We start from the raw sequence: 17868 nt of genomic DNA, 5'->3' as shown, positions 1-17868 counted from the left end.
CTTTTTACAAAATTCTCTTCTAATGTCAGTTATTCAAAATCGTAATTTAATAACGTATCCCATTAAATTTATCATTATAGAAGAAATCTATGTAATATACAATGTTTGCAGTAAAATATTGATTCGTTTTCAAATAGAATTAAACCAATTTCAAATTTTATACTGACTTCAAGAATCCATAGAAACATAAACAGACACATCTCTTTTAAAATCCTGTGACGCTCATGCTTCTTTTAAGTTAAATTACTCTTCTAAAATTTAAAAACCTTGGAAAATGCTGTGAATACAATTTGGGAATCATATATATAGTATACTGGATTAATTTATTAAATAATTGAAAAATGATATACTTCAACAGAAATATAAAACAAAACTGAAAGAAACATATTTAGGGACGATGGGTTAGTTCCGTAATGACACAGGCTATAAGTTATGATAAGAGCATTCAACATGTATAAAAGTATCTTTAACACTAAAAGCTTTCATCAAATATATGTAGTGAAATTTAAAACCAACCAATCTCGATAAATTGTTCTTAGCAATTGTGTAATATATCCTTATAATATAACATTTTATCAACTACAATAAATTAACTCAGTTAGTATGTATCACATGCAATTTCCAATGGATTTTGAACTTCAACAAAGAATAAAATATTGAAAAAAAATGAACAAAAAAGTTTTAATACCACTGGTAAATTGTTAAAATAATATAGAGAAAAAAGTGTTTTTGGTAATCCTTTAATTTATATAACAATTTTAAGCAGATTGAGAAGCCTTGGCTCTCTTGTCTAACTTAGCTTGGGCCTTGTTACCAACGATACCACCACCCCAGTGCTTCTTAGATTCGTCGTACTTTTCAGCGAAGTTAGCGTTGATAGTGGAAACTAACTTAGCTAATTCAGCTTCGTCTTCAGCTCTGACTTCAGTTAAGGCAGCAACGGCAGAGGTCTTTTGGTTGACTAAAGTACCTAATCTAGCCTTACCCTTGATGATAGCGTATGGAACACCCATCTTCTTACATAAAGCTGGTAAGAAAACAACTAATTCAATTGGGTCAACATCGTTGGCAATTAAAACTAATTTGGCCTTCTTGTTTTCAATTAAGGAAACAACATGGTTTAAACCAAACTTGATAGCGTATGGCTTTGGAGAAACTTCTTGTCTGGTCTTACCTTCGGCAATACCAGCAGCTTCCTTAGTTAATCTTTCCTTCTTTTCAGCAGCAGTCTCTGGTCTGTACTTGTTGAATAACTTAATAGTTTCAGCAGCAGTGTTTCTGTCCAAAGTGTATTGGAATTGAGCAACAGCTGGAGGAACCTTTAATCTGATAGATAAGACCTTCTTTTGTCTTTGTAATCTAACATATTCTGGCCATTTGACGTATCTGGATAAGTTTCTCTTTGGTTGAACAGCTTGACCAATACCGAAGTTCTTTGGAGTAGAAACGGTTAATGGGTTGGAAGTCTTAGAAGACTTAGTGGATTTAGCACCGAATGGAGCTGGAGCAACTTTCTTACCTGGGGCCATGTTGATAATTGATTATTAGTTGGTTTTTTTATCAAAAGGGAGACAGTATTAAAAAAAATTAAAGACAAGTCTAAGTTAGAACATCTGAATCAAGATTCTTATAATGGATATTACAATCACAAGTTTTTATATAATGATAAAAATTTTAGTGATAACTTCAAACTACTCCATTAATGAATAAATTTTTCACTAGTTAATTAATTCACATAACTGATATTTGCTAAAAGCATCGAATAATCAATAATGAATTATTCAGGGTTTCCATTATCTCGTAGTAGATATTGTAGAACAACTCCATTATTCTTAGCAATTTGCGTTGCTTGCAGAAATTGTTCGGTTGTTGGCGGTCAGTCAGTACTTTACCAAATAAGTTTTCCATTTTATTTTTTCAACATCTTTATTTTTTTACAGCGAGCAGAAACGTTTTTTTCAAAATATGTACGGATGTTAGAAAATTAACAGTCACGCGAAATAAATAAGGAAGTATTTAGTTGTATATAGAGCGGATGACTATACATTACAGGTCGATGTAATCAGCATATAGGTAATTATCATGTTAATGTTGTGTTTTTGATATTTAGACAAGTTAATTTTATAGATGTATTAAATGGAATATATAATAATAGTTCATTACAGCATTAGGAAAAGAAAACAAATTCAGATTGACTTTATTTAGCTACTGAATTACCGTTGACGGAATCTAACCATCCTTTAGATCTTTCAATTGCAGTCTCCCACAAATGCCAGTGCTCTCTTCTTTCTTTATCACTGGATTCACTTGTGAATATCTTTAAATTCATTTCAACTGGAAGAGTATATTTTTCACCTTTTGCATGGCCAGCGTAATATACCCATCTTTTAACATCTGGTAATTCTCTCCATAAAGTACGATCGTCTGGGTTTTTAAACCCCATATTTGCAGCGATTGCAGCACCTAAAGCCGTGCATTCACTGGTGGGTGATCTTCTCACTTTAACACATGGCCCTAGAATATTTGCTTGAATTTGCATGACTTCATCCGAACGAGACATACCTCCATCGACAGCCAGTGTGGATAAGGCTGATTTTTCATATGTATCTTCAAAATCACCGCTTTCTTGCAAAACATCACTACTCATAGCCTTTAAAATAGCTCTTGCCTGGAAACAGACACCCTCTACGGCAGCTCTTGCAATATGGGCAGCTGTAGTGTATTGTGACATTCCCATAATTGATGCCCTTGCATTGGGATCCCAATATGGAGCAAATAGACCACTAAATGCTGGAACAAATACAACACCGCCAGAATCTTTGACTTGCGAAGCTAAAGGGCCCACATCTTCTGCTCTAGGAAATAGTCTTAGATTATCTCTTAACCATTGTACAACTGCACCAGCAACTGCGACGGAACCTTCCAGTGCAAAATGTGGTTTGCTATGTTCCTCATTCTCCAAGTAAGGGAACCAATATCCAAATGTAGTTAATGCACCATTCTTGGAAATTAATTTCAGGTTACCTGTATTCAATAATAAGAAACAACCAGTACCATATGTGCACTTTGCGGCACCTGGTTTAAAGGCCATTTGACCAACTAATGAGGCACTTTGATCACCTAAGCAACCTTGGATTGGAATGATTGGATGGGTATCTTTGTATTTATCCAATATTTTTTTAGACTTTACATTTAATTGGTCGTAGATAAATTCATGGACAGTGAAATCACCATAGTATTCAGCCGATGACACAATTTTTGGTAAACTACATTTCGATCTGTCAATGTCCCAAAATTCTAATAATCTGTCGTCATAATCCAAAGTATCCAAATTCATAAAACCTGTTCTTGAAGCATTTGTAATGTCTGAGACAAATGTGTGTGACTTTGTTAAATGGTATATTAACCAAGTATCAATTGTACCAAACATTAAATCTGATTTATCATATGCTGCCTTTACAACCGGCTCATTATCTAGCAACCACCTTAATTTGGAACAAGAAAAATAGGTAGAAAACACTGGTAACCCAGTAATTCTTCTTAATTCCTCTTGCATGTCCTTTGGGGTTGCATTTTGTTTGTCAGAAACTAACTTTGTATTACGAGTATCATTCCAGACTATTCCGTAATTGACAAGCGGCTTACCTGTTTCTTTGGACCATACCAACGTAGTCTCTCTCATGTTTGCAATACCCATCGCGGTGACTTTATAAATTGGGAAACCATGTTTTACACGTTCTACATTTAGAGTTTCAATAATTTCGAAAGTCGCAGCCAAACATTCTACAACGTAAACCAGTACATTTGTTGGACACACTTCTACCCAACCTGGTTGCGGGAATCTTAAAGTTGGTTGCTCAACTTCATCTTCCAACTCTTCGATTGTGACAAAGTCATTTTGCGAAATAGCGACACCTTCTGCTGTAAAAATCTGATTGTCTTCCGTCATTGTTTTTTTCATTGCTACACCTCCTAACATCCTTGGCTGAGTTTCATATTTGCTACCTGAAGATGATGTAGAAGGCGGGGAATCTGTTGCTTTTGGTTTTCTTGCCTTAAATTTCGAAGCAGTTGTTGAATACTCGATTTGATGCTTTGCTACCTCTTGACCCAATTTATTAAATAAAATAGCTCTTGACGAGGTAGTTCCAACATCCACGGATGCGATCAAGGGGACGATAGGTTCAGAAATATCCACCATTATTTACAATTACGAATGAACAATGGCTATACTGTTTATAAGTTTTAAATACTTTGTGTGTATACATAATAAAAATGCTTTCCAAACAAGAAGCAACTGCAATTGCATTAGAAGATCTAATTAAAAGGAGTGGATGTCAATGCATTAATTGAAATTCACCATCGACACATTTATATATCTAAATATCGAAAACGATGTGAAGCGAAACCAGTTCAACGAATCAAAAACAAACCAGCATTACTCTGCAATGCATGCTTACAATTCGCAGTAATTACAATTCAATTCGTTGATGGTCGTCACTATCCTGGCCGATATGGTACTGTTTACTGCATGTGTGTATGTATATCACCCATTCTTGCCCCGCACATTCTTGTTCAATTAGCCAACTATTAGCATTTCGAAAACATTTTCGAAATGCTAATAGTTGGTGCAAGGGGTGTGGGCAACACCTTGCATTGCCACTACTACTGCTACTGGCCAGGCGTTGAATTGATCAATTATTTATTATTACATAACTAACTATGCGGGGTATGATGGCGAGAGGCCGGGGATGTGTGTGTGCGCGTGTGTGGCCGTCTCTACCCTTGCTTTCCTCCTCTTCGGGCGCAATTCCGTTGTCACGGCATTGGCACAATTGGAGCATTAACGCACTCTTATTGGCGGACCGCTACCAGACAAAGCGTTTATTGTACGCCGGCAGTTGGCCTGCGTGGTCATGCCCATATCCGCGAAACCAACGTGAACCCCACACTGCGGGAGCGCGGCGGGAGCGCGGCGGGGTCGAACTGGAGAGACATAACCTTACACGTTATAGCAAGTGCGTTTAACTCCGATGTGCTGGCGGTAACCAACTCAGTAAATAGACACTTACCCAACGACTCAGATACTGTTCTCGGTGGAGCATTCCAATCCGATCTTGTGTGTCGCAGGGATGGACACAGTACCATACCTCGTTCGCGCCGGCGTCACACTCCACGTGCTGCAACTCTACTGTAAATTGCGATTTATCTATGGCCAACGATTCGTAGACGTCGGAAGGGTAATATGGGGACAATTCTTCGAGGTCGGGTGACATGGAGCACGGCACTGACTTCCAAAGTCTCAGATACAGTACCGGTTCGTTGTAAATACGAGAATAGGTGATTTTGATATCGATGTGGGATAGGTTTGCTCGATGGCGGTTAGGCGAGGGATGTGGGAACCTCGAGTTCGTTGGTTTGATCTTGATGGACATGCAATCGTTATTGCTGCATACTTGCAGCAGACGGTCGCGGTCAAGTCCGTTTTGTTCCCATATGGTCTCGAAACTTAACGCTTTCAATTGTCGACGGTACTCGGCCTGTTCGAGCATGGCTTGGCCTGCTGGATCTGTTGTTGCAGCTGTACACTAATCCAACGCTATACTTATTCAGATATATAAGTACGGTTCCTGTGACTTCAGATTATGCGCTCTTACCCTTTCCACGCAAAAAAAATATACCCTTTAAAATGAGATCGGTGCTTTTCTCATACCCGAGAAAACAAATCTACGCTTTTCGCCACTGTAATGATTAGTATATAAAGGTATCGTTCTACATAGAGAGATACAAACTGCCCCTAAGGCATCTCCACGGTTGCACTAGCACGAAAGCTTGGAGAGGAGAGCATTGACGGATCCGCTTTGAAGATGCAGTTGAGTGAGAGCAAAGAAAAGGAACTGGTAGAAAAAGTTGCGTTGAGATTCGTTTTATCTGACACTCCAGAGAAATATGAACAGGCATTGAACACTTTTCTTCCACCATTGTTGTTGAAATTGGCCTCATGCCATAATTCGGTAAGACAGGCCGTGTTTGAAATTTTAAAAGATGTATTATCAAGACTAAATACACTGACATCTGTGGAACTACCGGTTGAAAACCTATTAGACCAAGCAAAGAAAAATGAAGGCACAGAAGTGACGACCTCTAATTATAATAACGTTAGACTATACAGCCTCTTGTTTGCCTCGAGAGGTATCGAGAGAATTAGCGATTACGATCGTAGAAAAAATTTGATTCCAACAATAATCAATGGTATCTCTACTTTGCCTACAATGACTTCATCAAGATTATTTCATATTTTATGTAAAATAATCTTGAAATTGGAATCTCCATTAAAAGGATCTGCAGAAGAAGATGACATGCGTCAATTTTATAAACCTATAAATAATACTGACATGGAATTTGTATTGTCTTATTGTACCAAGTTCTTCTTGTTAAACCCTGCAAAGCCAGATCAAAATAGTGGGATCATTCCAAGAGGGTACACTTGCCCAGGTTTAACCGCTGATGATGTTTCTTTTTTCACTTACAATGCAGGCATCACTTTCACCAAGGACCAAATGGTAACATATAAAAGAAGTATCTTCAAATTTATCACGCATGGGTTTGTACCGGATGATCAACAATTGATAAAATTCTTGTCGATAGTTTCAACTGATTCAACTGACATTTCAGATAAAGCTGTACAAATGTTAAAGACTCTAGAAATTTCATATGAAGATTCTGATTTCATTAATTATTTAATTTCATTGTATATTGGTGATACTAAGATAGGCCGACCACCAGTCAAGCAAGAATTACAAGAAAAAATACTCACTATTTTAAATCGAAGTGTAATTGCTACAGAAAAAGTACAACAAGTATCATTGATTTGTTCCATAGGTTTACACTCAAAAAGTTATAAATTAAGATCACTTTGTTTGACATTTATTGGATTTGTATCTAAAAATAATCATCAAAATTTAGAAATTTCACCAGTTGGCTCTAGTGGGATTCAAGTTAGCATAGCCTCATTGATAAGAAATAATTTAAATACTGAAGGATGGCCAAGGTTACAGCTAGGTGCAAACACCCCTAACTTTAGCAATGCTATATTACAAAGGAGACTCCAATATGAAACATTAGGTTTGCTGCTTAAGAAAGATTATGAGTTGGTAAAGGATTTATCCTTTATTGAGTTCCTTTTTGATTCCTTGAAGGGAGATCTCAATGAATTTAGACCTAGTATCCAGGAAACTTTGAACTCCTTAACCCCCCATTTATATGACCTACCTTTGACTTCAAAAAATAAGTTAAAGAAATTAGCAGAAAATTTTTTGAATGATGATTATCAATTTGAAATAATAAAAGATAATGATGAACGTGATGCTTTGATGGCCTGTAGATACGTCTGTATTAAATATATCAATGCTGCATTTGATTTTAATGATTGCCAAGCTAGATATTTCAATATCCTTGGGACTTCAAGAACGAACAGATTTGATATAATTGAGGAATCATACAAGGGATTAAACCCCTATTGGTTTAAAGTATGTAAAGCTTCAAATTCTAAGGATTTCAAGAAAACTTCGGAGCTTTTAGGAAATAATAATCAAATATTAAAGTTTCCTGAACTATCTAGCATTTTAAAATTGCTCATGAGTGAGGTAGAAAAAAGTAAAAATAATTCTTTTTTTGTCATAAGGAAAACTTTGAATACTTCTGTTCGTTTTATTAAACAAGTAATTATATCTAACGCAATTTACGGGGAGAACACTTTTCTTGATCAAGATGAAGATTGGTCTATCAAAATAACAAACGCAACTAATGTTGATCACAGAATATTTACATTGGTCTCTAATTATATCAAAGCAATCGACTCAGATGTGTTTATCTCATTCCTAAATTTAATTCATAACGAATTTGCTTTGAAAGATAGTTCTAATAGAAAAATATTTTTATCTACCTATCAAGATATTGAGTTTGGACAAACTCTGTTGTTTTTTTTACAATTCTGTAGCTCAAAAACTTTGGCCATGCTAAGTCATCAAATGGAATCATTATTCAAATTCATAAATGGTATCGATATTCAAAATGACAAAGATTTACAAATCGCTGCAAATTGTATAGGTATCATTTCTGTCGGTAATGTTACATCACCATTCATTAAGGAAATTTTTGACACCTTGTTGAACATAAATAACATTGAAAAGGCTGCGGACGTAATTATAACCGTATCATATATGATACCAAGGTTATATTTGAGTAATACTTTTGGCACAGTAATGAATGAAACACATGTAAAAATACTCTTGGAATACCTTATAGAAAATATAGTGAATAAGGATAAAAAATTAGATTTTATAAAGTTGATGGGTCAACTTATCCGATACGGTGTAATTTCAAGCCTCTCTACACGCGCAAAGGAAACATTTATAAGAAACATTATAACTGTTGTTAAAGATAAAATTCAAAGATCGGAATCCTCGATTGAACTATTAGGATACATTTCGTTATATACTGACGAATTTAATTTATCTGAAGAACTTTTTGATCTCATTTATAGCTCACATACTACAAGTCAAATCGAAATGTTATTTACCGGAGGTGAATCACTGTCTATTCTTTCTGATGGTTGGATGAGCAGTTTCTTAGAAGATAATATAGATATTCCTCATTGTCAAATAAATCTTCCACAATTATTCCCAGGTTCCAAGCAAATTAATGTTTTGAATAAAGTGTTAGAACATTGTGATAATACTAAACCAAGCTTGAGAAAAGCAGCATGTATTTGGTTATTAACGTTGGTAAAGTATAATAGATCCAACCCAATAATCAAAGAGAAATGTGAAATCATTCACATGAAATTCATGCGTTTCTTGAGTGATCGTGATGAAATTATTCAAGAATCTGCATCAAAGGGTCTTTCATTGGTTTACGAATTGGGTAACTTTGATGTGAAGGAAACTATGTTAAAAGATTTATTAAGATCTTTCACAGATACTGCTGCGGGTGCTAAGTTAAATTTTGGCTCAGTCTCTGAAGAAACAGAATTGTTTGATGCAGGTGCTTTAAGCACCGGTGATGATTCGATTAAAACTTATAAAGATGTATTGTCATTAGCATCAGAAGTCGGTGATCCTTCCTTAGTTTACAAGTTTATGAACTTAGCTAAAAGTTCATCATTATGGTCATCTAGAAAGGGTATCGCATTTGGTTTAGGTGCTATTATGTCAAAAGCTTCTTTAGAAAATATTATTCTTGAAGATAAAAATACAGCAAATAAATTAATTCCAAAATTATTTAGATACAGATTTGATCCATATGAACTGGTATCTAACTCCATGAACGATATCTGGAATACCTTAATAAGTAATTCCTCTGAGATCATTAATTCATATTTTGACTTAATTCTTGATGAATTATTAGTTGGTATGTCCAATAAAGAGTGGAGAGTAAGAGAAGCTAGTTCTAAAGCTCTTCTTCATCTAATCCAAACTGTTCCAAAAGAAAGATTTGCTGATAAAATGATTGATCTATGGACAATGTCATTTAGAAGTATGGATGATATCAAGGAATCTGTTCGTCAAGAAGGCACGAAGTTGACTAATGTGTTGGCAAAGCTATTAGCTAGATCTATTGATATAAATAACGGTGTTAGCAAAGAAACATCAGAAAACACTTTGAAATTAATTTTGCCCTTCTTATTAGGTACAAAGGGTCTCAATAGTGATGCAGAAGATGTTAGATCATTTGCTTTGAAAGTAGTGATTGATTTAGTTAAGAATACTGGATATGCAATGAAACCTTTTGCACCGAACTTAGCTTACGAGTTTACACTACTGCTTTCTTCCATGGAACCTGAAGTCATTAATTATTTAGCTCTAAATGCAAAAAATTTCAAAGTGGATGCTACCGAGATAGATGCTCAACGTAGTAATGTTGTAGCTAGCTCTCCTATTTTTAACATAATTGAGAAATTAATATCTATGTCAGACGATACTGTCATAGAAAATTATGTTAACAATTCAATCAAAGCGGTGAGAAAATCCATCGGTTTACCATCTAAGATTGCAGCATCTTCAGTTATTATTTTATTAGTACAAAAATATCAGTCCGATCTAAAACCTTATAGTGGTAAACTGTTGAAATCATGCTTTAATGCTGTATCAGACAGAAATGGTACTGTCAATCAATCATTTGCAAATACGTTTGGGTATATCGTAAAAATTTCTAGTATTGATAAAGTAATCAAGTATTCAAATCTTTTAGTTGAAAAATATTTTTCAGAGCATTCGCCTGAGACAAAACTGGTGGTCGGAAAAGCTATTTCTTCGATGATCAAATACGCACCTTCGCAATTTGAAAGTGTAGCAGGGATATATATTCCTCTAGTTTTTATTGCATCGAACGATTCAGATAAAGAATCTGCTTTAATATATGGTCAAATTTGGACAGAATCATCATCTCTTGGATCTGGAACTATTAAACTGTATTTGGATGAAATTATTAAAATGTTGTCCGAAAACATAAATTCGACTGATTTTTCAATTAGAAGAACCTGTGCTGGAAGTGTCTCTATTCTTTCTAGTAAAATTGATAATACGATAACAAAAGTGCAAGTTTCAAAATTATTTGATATTATTTTACAAGCATTAAATGGCAGATCATGGAGTGGTAAAGAAGCCATTGTAGAAGCATTAGTGGAACTAACATTGAAATTTAAGGACACATTTAATGAAAATGAAGAATTAAAATTAAAAACAGTTAAGGCATTTATTACAGAAATATCCAAAAAAAATCAAGAATATGTTAGTAAAATCATAATTCCTTATACAAAATTCATTGATAATTACAGTACCGATGAGTTACTTTCACATTTAATTAGTGTTTCGACTTCTTTGATTGAAAATCTAGATTCTATTATTGTTATTGATAATAAATATGATAGTAATTCATCAGCAAAGAGAATCAAGACACAATCTGATATTACTAAGAAATCCACCAGAGAGAATGTTGAAAAAGAAGAATTCATAACCGAATTATTATTATCAAGTTCTAATCTGTGTAAATTCACTAATGAGGGTGAGTATCCTTACAGTTTACTATTATTTATTTTCAACCTAGTTGATTTACTATTTAGTAATGAAAAGGTTATATTTACTTGGAGGACTAACTTGGTCGCTGCTAAAATTGGTTGTAATATTTTAGATAATTATCAAAATAAAGATTCTAATCCTGAAATGTTTGAAAAACAAATTGAGAATTATTGGCACAAAATTTATAAAATGAATTCTAAGAATGAGTCAATTGAAAATGTTAAATTAGGATTAGTTCAATTTGCAAAACTGATTATTACAAGATTACCGTCATTAAAAACCGTAATTGAAAGAGATTTGATTGATTTAACTGAAGATTATCTGACTCCAAGGGTTATATCTGAAATTAAAGAATTAAATATTGCAACCTCATAAAATGATACTTATAATGAATGTGCCATTTTATATTTAAGAAGCTTAAATATAATTTCGTTTAACTATTAAACGCTATTAAAATAAAATGTTAGGTGAACGATAATTGATTTTTGTATTAGTATTTATAAACAATATATTTAGTTAATGTATTTGATTGCCAAATTCTTAAATTTGATGTAAGTACTGATATCAATATCAACACGCAAAAAAAAGAAAAAAAAAATTACTTGAATAAAACTCTATAACCTGAGAGCTTATACCCAAAATGTGCTTTTAGTCCCGCGAATGATCATATATATACAGTTGAAGAGAAGCTATGTGGTATTTCAAAAAACTTTTATGACCTTCATTGAATGTTCCTTTAGCAACCGCCACGTAATCTCAAGACTAAGTGTAATGTAGATTCCTTCTGGATGTTGTAGTCCGATAGTGTTCTGCCATCCTCCAATTGTTTACCTGCAAAGATAAGTCTCTGTTGGTCAGGTGGGATGCCTTCTTTGTCTTGGATCTTCGACTTGACGTTGTCGATGGTGTCCGAAGACTCGACTTCCAAAGTGATGGTCTTGCCAGTTAATGTCTTTACGAAAATCTGCATACCACCACGCAATCTCAAGACTAAGTGTAATGTAGATTCCTTCTGGATGTTGTAGTCCGATAGTGTTCTGCCATCCTCCAATTGTTTACCTGCAAAGATAAGTCTCTGTTGGTCAGGTGGGATGCCTTCTTTGTCTTGGATCTTCGACTTGACGTTGTCGATGGTGTCCGAAGACTCGACTTCCAAAGTGATGGTCTTGCCAGTTAATGTCTTTACGAAAATCTGCATCTCTTGTTTGTTTATTGGTTACTTTTTTTTTGCTGTGATGTATTGCTCTTTGTTATCTAAGGATCCTCCTAATTCGAAAGATGTTTACAGATACAACAACCTATATGTATGCGTGAATATGTATATATATATATGTTTATATATATCAATATGAGTATATGTCTCAGAAATTAAAACATATTTTAGCAAGTATTAATAGTTGAAAACCAGAATCTGAGAAAGAACCCCCTAAAAAAAGAAAAGTCGAACAAGAATAAAAACAAGGTGAGGGAAGCCGTGAAACGCAAAAGAAAGAAGAGGCGAGCAGTCGAAGCAACCAGAAAAACTTGCGGTTAAGATTCCCAGATAAATGTGGAACTTGGGATAAAACCTTGCCTTTATATACCAAAGAAAAGTGAGAAACGAATTAATGATTATTAATTCGTTTTTGTGTAACACAATCAAAATGATAGATAACGAGATACGAGATACGAGACAAGAGAGAGAGAAAGTGCAGAGGACGCTGTTTTTGCCTCCCATCCACCCCCTGATAATTCAACAGCGCCCCCCGACTCCGACTCTCCGATTACCATGAGCTATTGTCACATAGTCGCTGACAGTGGCGGTAGCAAATCAGCAGTGCACGATCAGCCATGATTCTCCATACAGCTGTGGGTTGGAACATGGCAGAAGAGGCGGTGGCATAAAAATTAGGGGAGACTTCGCTCTGCCCTTGCCACAACCTCTCTGTGCGTGGGCGGTTGAGTCCCAGCCGGGATGGAAAACGATGGAAACAAGTGGAAAGACACACAAAATTTGAGACACAAAAGAGAACGGAAATAACAAATTGTATCCGTGCCGCATGTTGCCACCTGCCACATATCATTCCATTTGCATTGTGACAGTGTGTTGTTGTTTGCCCGGTCACGATCGTGCAGGTCGTATCATGCATAAACCATAGTTAAGTCTCCATAAATGTAACTTTCGTTTTATAGCTCGTCTCGTTGCATAGTTCTAGAATACAGCTATACATATCTTACATACTTCACTTGAAACACCATCACAGTTTCATATAATTCAGGTCCGTCACATCTCTCCTTCAGCTGTCCTTCATCTACCCCCACCCCCTACGGGGAAACAAAGGGAGCTCGCGGGCGGTGACATCCGCAGCGAAGCATCTGCACGGAATCAGCAACCTCGTCACGTGCAAAACGAATAGACATTTTCACATCACATCAGTTGATGAATGAGTGAGGAACTTACTTTTACGACTACATATGGAGTGAGAGTTTATCTTTTGGCCCATTGTTAATCGGTTTGTTTAGCCAATGTACTGACAGGTTGCAAGTGGAAAATTGGATAATGAGCGTCATTATGATTGTAATAGCAATTGGAATATGCTGCCGGCAGCGTACTTCTCTGTTTTGAATGGCAAGCAGCTGCTTTTGCTTACGAAATGGTTGTTTATTTGTTTCGTAAGAGCAACTTGATGTTGTTGCACAATTACTTTTTTTGAGCATCTTGAGTTGTTTCTTAGAATGGAACAATAGACTGTTCTTACTCAATTCGTTACGGCAGCAGAGTTAACTGACTGGCTGTCTGTCTGCACGATAAACGTCATATCTACAATGGAGATAAGAAGTTCTGTTTCGAGATATATATATATATACTTATAGATATGGATATTATACAACCTTCCGTCATGTGCAGCCATAAGATATCTTGGAACAGTTCCTTGAACATATATATGCTTGTTGTTATGGATAACGTATTATTCGTTCTCCTTAAATTTATTATATATACATGCAGACATAAACGTATATGTTGATGGATTGAGTTATTGAAATACTACCAAGAAATGCTAGTCTTGATATGGTTACTTACAATGTCGTACTCATTCACTCTCGCTAACTCACTCCAGCAAGATTATTGTGCTTCAGGTAATTCAGGGGACTTGAGTACTAAGCATTATAATAGTTATCAAAGTATCGGTGCTTGTTCAGATTACTGTAAAAATTTGAATGATAATGGAAGTCGCTATGTATATGGTGTCGTTCAAGGTAGCAACTGTTGGTGTGCTGACTCACTGCCAAGTAGATCTCAGCAAGTGTCTGTAGATAACTGCAATGTGGGATGTCCAGGGTATGATGTTGAAAATTGTGGTAATTCAAATAGTGATTTGTTTGGTTATATTATGTTGGATTATAGTTTTGGTTTTAGTTCAAACTCAGCTTTGTCGACTAACTCAAGATCTTCCACTGATGAATCAACTTCATTATCTACAGTAGCTTCTTCTTCTGGTTCTCGCTCTAGCTCTGATATTAATTCGGCTACTACCTCTAGTACTACTACTAGAACTGCCTCCAGTTCTGCTACCAGTGCGACCTCCAGTACTTCATCTTTAATAACATATTCAAGCAGTAGTCTTATAACATCCACTTTTCCCTCTTTTACTAGTAGTCAAACTTCGAGTAATATAGAGACTATTACAGAGTCTCTTCCCACAAGCAGTTCTCTTTATTATCAGTCAGAATACTCCGAGGTCGTGACGACTTCAATTGTGTACTCATATGTGACGCTATCCAATCAAACAGTGTCCCATGCCTATGCAAGTACGTTAGTAACTACTATATTCACGAGTTCTTTGACAGCACCCAGTTCTACAGGCACGACTGGTAGTTCTAATAATGACATAACAAGCAGTGCATCTAAGTCCAATACTGGCTATTGGGATTCACCAGGGAAAGTGGCGGGAACATTTGTTCCTATAGGTGTCGTAGTATTAATTATATTACTATTGGTGTTTTGGTTCGTTATTTGGAAACCAAAGAAAAAACAAAGAGATTTTGAAAAGGAGTACTTCGAAGCAGTCTCACCAATTGACCGGACCAGTAACTTTCATTTATTTGAACATGGAGATATAGAAAAGGATCCTTTCTACTATAAATCGAGAAGATCGACCAAAATATTCGAATCGAGTGACACTTCTTCAGACATCGTGGATTCTCGACTTGATCCATCTAGAGTATTCGCTAATGCTGAGATCAGCAATTCGGGCGTTTCTTTAGCTGATGACATCGACTACTCACGAAAATTCTTAAAAGTGACAAACGAGTAATAGATTTAAATGTTTGATAAATGTAAATAAATATAACCCTGGTAGGTCAAAAAAGAATATGCAGAAATTGAAACTCACATCTGCATTTTGTTCACTGAAAACAATATAGTATCTATAAGTTTGAGGTCTATTGAAAATCTAAGTAATAAATAATCGTTTTTAAGTATTAAGTAACTAACATAACTTATAATAATTTAATAATTTATTCATCATAATGAGGAATAATGAATGTTTGTTCTAAGGTGATGTAACTTATTAACTCAGTATAATCATTTATCTTAAAGTATTTTCTTTAAGCGCCGTAGTCAGAATTGAAAAATTTCATCAGAAAGCTCATCTCATCAAAAATTTCAAAACATTAAAACTATTTGGTTAAAAAACATTGATAATTTATATAGAATCAAAATGATTTCCTCGTCTATGCTTCATAAAGTATCAAAAATAACAAGACTCATAAGTAAATGAATGGTGATAGTTTGAATATATTGAGTTACACGAATGAAGATTCTGGCGATTCAAGTGACGAATTCATTGGCTCTTCGACAGAAGTTTCAAGGGAACCTATAGATTTTATAAATGAAGCGAATGATAGTGATAAAGAAGAATATGAAGCACACGATAATACTTACACATCAAAGGACCAAAATATAACTAAGCCTTTATCAAAAAATAAATTTCAATTTTTTGATCCTAAACTGAACAATAATATATTTAAATTACGTGACCAAAATGATAGCATGATAATTGGCTTAGCTAAAAAACAAATGCTATATATATCTGGTATTTTTCGATTGCAAATAATTAAAGGTGGTATAGTTTATAATAATAATCACTATGATTCATCAACATCTGGATTTACCGTATGGCATCCTCTAGTGTCCTCTATTGCTGCCATTCAGAGTTCATATTTTTCAGGATGGAATGAATATATACACATAGAGGAAGAGTATAGAGATATTGTTGAACTTTATTTAAAAGAATTCACCTGTATTGTTAAGATATCCAATAGTAATAAAGAACTAGCGTTAGAAAGCTCTAGATTATATCCTGAATTTGCAGGTTTTTGGAATGATAAGAAGTTATGTCACAATGGTAGCTCTAAAAAATACACATTTACAATTCTGAATGAATTTAGTGACCATTTTAATAAATTATCAATAAATCAGGAATGGAATTCAGTCATGGAGATGATAACTAGAGATTTCAAGGAGTATAAAACTGAATTGAGAATATTAGTTTTAGGAGGGAAAAATACTGGTAAATCAAGTTTTCTAAGAATATTATTGGAAAATTTCAAAGCTGAATCTCTGAAAAAGAAAAAAACTGAAGACATCTATTACTTTGATACAGATCCTGGCCAACCTGAAGTTTCAGATCCCGAATGCATTTCATTAAGCAAGATGTCAGTCCGGAATCGCATGCTTGGCCATGCTTTCATCAGGAATGACATTGAAATGATAAAACAAATATATCTTGGATCATCCTCACCCCAAGATTTTCCTAATGAATATTTAGCTTCAATAAGGAAATTGCTTGAATCTTTTGAAAATAACATTAAGAATGCTACATCAGTTATAAACATGCCAGGTTGGATTAAGGGATTTGGTACGGTTGTTGTAAACTATATTATAAACAATTATAAACCTACTCATATTGTTATTTTAGAAACAAATAGTTCGAAGAACAATACTGAAGAAATTAAAATACCTGCAGAGTATGAAGTTGATAGTTATGGAGAAACTACTCGACCTTTTGTTTTTAAGATTAATGCTCACTCTCAGAACCCTTCTGAAAAGGTCCATAGTAGTTTAGCCGCATCTCATATAAGGACATATAAATTACTTACTCATTTGCATGCAATTTCTTGTTCCAATTATGAAACTGATTTCGATTTTGAACCTTTGGTTCATAAAGCACCTTTACAAATTTCATATGGTCATTCTGGCATTACAGGAATTCAATTTTTGGAAGAATTCTCAAACTTAAATAAAGAAGATATTGAAAATTCATTAGTAGGAACTATAGTTGCAATAAACACATGTGAAACGTTTAACGGCAATGCGGTAGAATTTGAAGGCTCCTTTCCAATTATTAAAAAGAGATTGCACAATATGAAATTTTTGACATTAGCTTTAATCCATTCTATTGATATTAAAAAAAGTATATTGAACATATATATACCAGGAACTAAAAGGAAGCTATTATCTGACAACATTAATAAAACTTTAATAATCGAAAGGAAAAAGACTGAAACGCCTATTCAAGAGTTGAATGTCAATATCAAAAATTATGAAAATGTAAATAAACCTTTTCTTTCAGCTGCTACTAGAAAAAAACATGAACATGTTTGGAAAGTACGTAAAAATATAAAAAGGCGTGGTCATCGCATGAAATGATGACATCTATTATAATTCATTATATTATTTATTATTTAGAATTTTATAGGTATGCATTTACTTAAAACAATGATTTTATTTTTTCTCGTTGTCATCATC

General features: G+C 34.5%; 7 protein-coding genes across 7 annotated transcripts; 3 read left to right on the top strand and 4 right to left on the bottom strand.

The window, feature by feature from the left end:
- Positions 1-758: 758 nt before the first annotated feature.
- On the bottom strand, positions 759-1529 carry TPHA0K02290 (60S ribosomal protein eL8; the record flags this gene model as incomplete). The annotated part of the gene is made up of 1 exon (XM_003687745.1): positions 759-1529. One exon carries the CDS (start codon positions 1527-1529, stop codon positions 759-761), a length of 771 nt encoding a protein of 256 aa, XP_003687793.1.
- A 668-nt stretch (positions 1530-2197) lies between these two features.
- GUT1 (glycerol kinase) lies at positions 2198-4201 on the bottom strand (the record flags this gene model as incomplete). The annotated part of the gene is made up of 1 exon (XM_003687744.1): positions 2198-4201. One exon carries the CDS (start codon positions 4199-4201, stop codon positions 2198-2200), a length of 2004 nt encoding a protein of 667 aa, XP_003687792.1.
- An 823-nt stretch (positions 4202-5024) lies between these two features.
- On the bottom strand, positions 5025-5552 carry ATG10 (E2-like conjugating enzyme; the record flags this gene model as incomplete). Its single annotated transcript, XM_003687743.1, has 1 exon — positions 5025-5552. One exon carries the CDS (start codon positions 5550-5552, stop codon positions 5025-5027), a length of 528 nt encoding a protein of 175 aa, XP_003687791.1.
- A 315-nt stretch (positions 5553-5867) lies between these two features.
- On the top strand, positions 5868-11453 carry ECM29 (Ecm29p; the record flags this gene model as incomplete). Its single annotated transcript, XM_003687742.1, has 1 exon — positions 5868-11453. The coding sequence occupies one exon, from the start codon at positions 5868-5870 to the stop codon at positions 11451-11453; it is 5586 nt and encodes a 1861-aa protein (XP_003687790.1).
- A 361-nt stretch (positions 11454-11814) lies between these two features.
- Positions 11815-12276, bottom strand: UBI4 (ubiquitin; the record flags this gene model as incomplete). The annotated part of the gene is made up of 1 exon (XM_003687741.1): positions 11815-12276. One exon carries the CDS (start codon positions 12274-12276, stop codon positions 11815-11817), a length of 462 nt encoding a protein of 153 aa, XP_003687789.1.
- Positions 12277-14113: 1837 nt separating this feature from the next.
- On the top strand, positions 14114-15373 carry WSC4 (Wsc4p; the record flags this gene model as incomplete). Its single annotated transcript, XM_003687740.1, has 1 exon — positions 14114-15373. One exon carries the CDS (start codon positions 14114-14116, stop codon positions 15371-15373), a length of 1260 nt encoding a protein of 419 aa, XP_003687788.1.
- Positions 15374-15834: 461 nt separating this feature from the next.
- GRC3 (polynucleotide 5'-hydroxyl-kinase) lies at positions 15835-17769 on the top strand (the record flags this gene model as incomplete). The annotated part of the gene is made up of 1 exon (XM_003687739.1): positions 15835-17769. One exon carries the CDS (start codon positions 15835-15837, stop codon positions 17767-17769), a length of 1935 nt encoding a protein of 644 aa, XP_003687787.1.
- Between the last annotated feature and the right edge of the window lie 99 nt (positions 17770-17868).

This window comes from Tetrapisispora phaffii, chromosome 11 (assembly GCF_000236905.1).
Source record: "Tetrapisispora phaffii CBS 4417 chromosome 11, complete genome".
Taxonomy (NCBI): Eukaryota; Fungi; Ascomycota; class Saccharomycetes; order Saccharomycetales; family Saccharomycetaceae; genus Tetrapisispora; species Tetrapisispora phaffii.
Note: the sequence above shows the minus strand (reverse complement) of the source record. Positions and strands in the feature narration are given on the sequence as shown.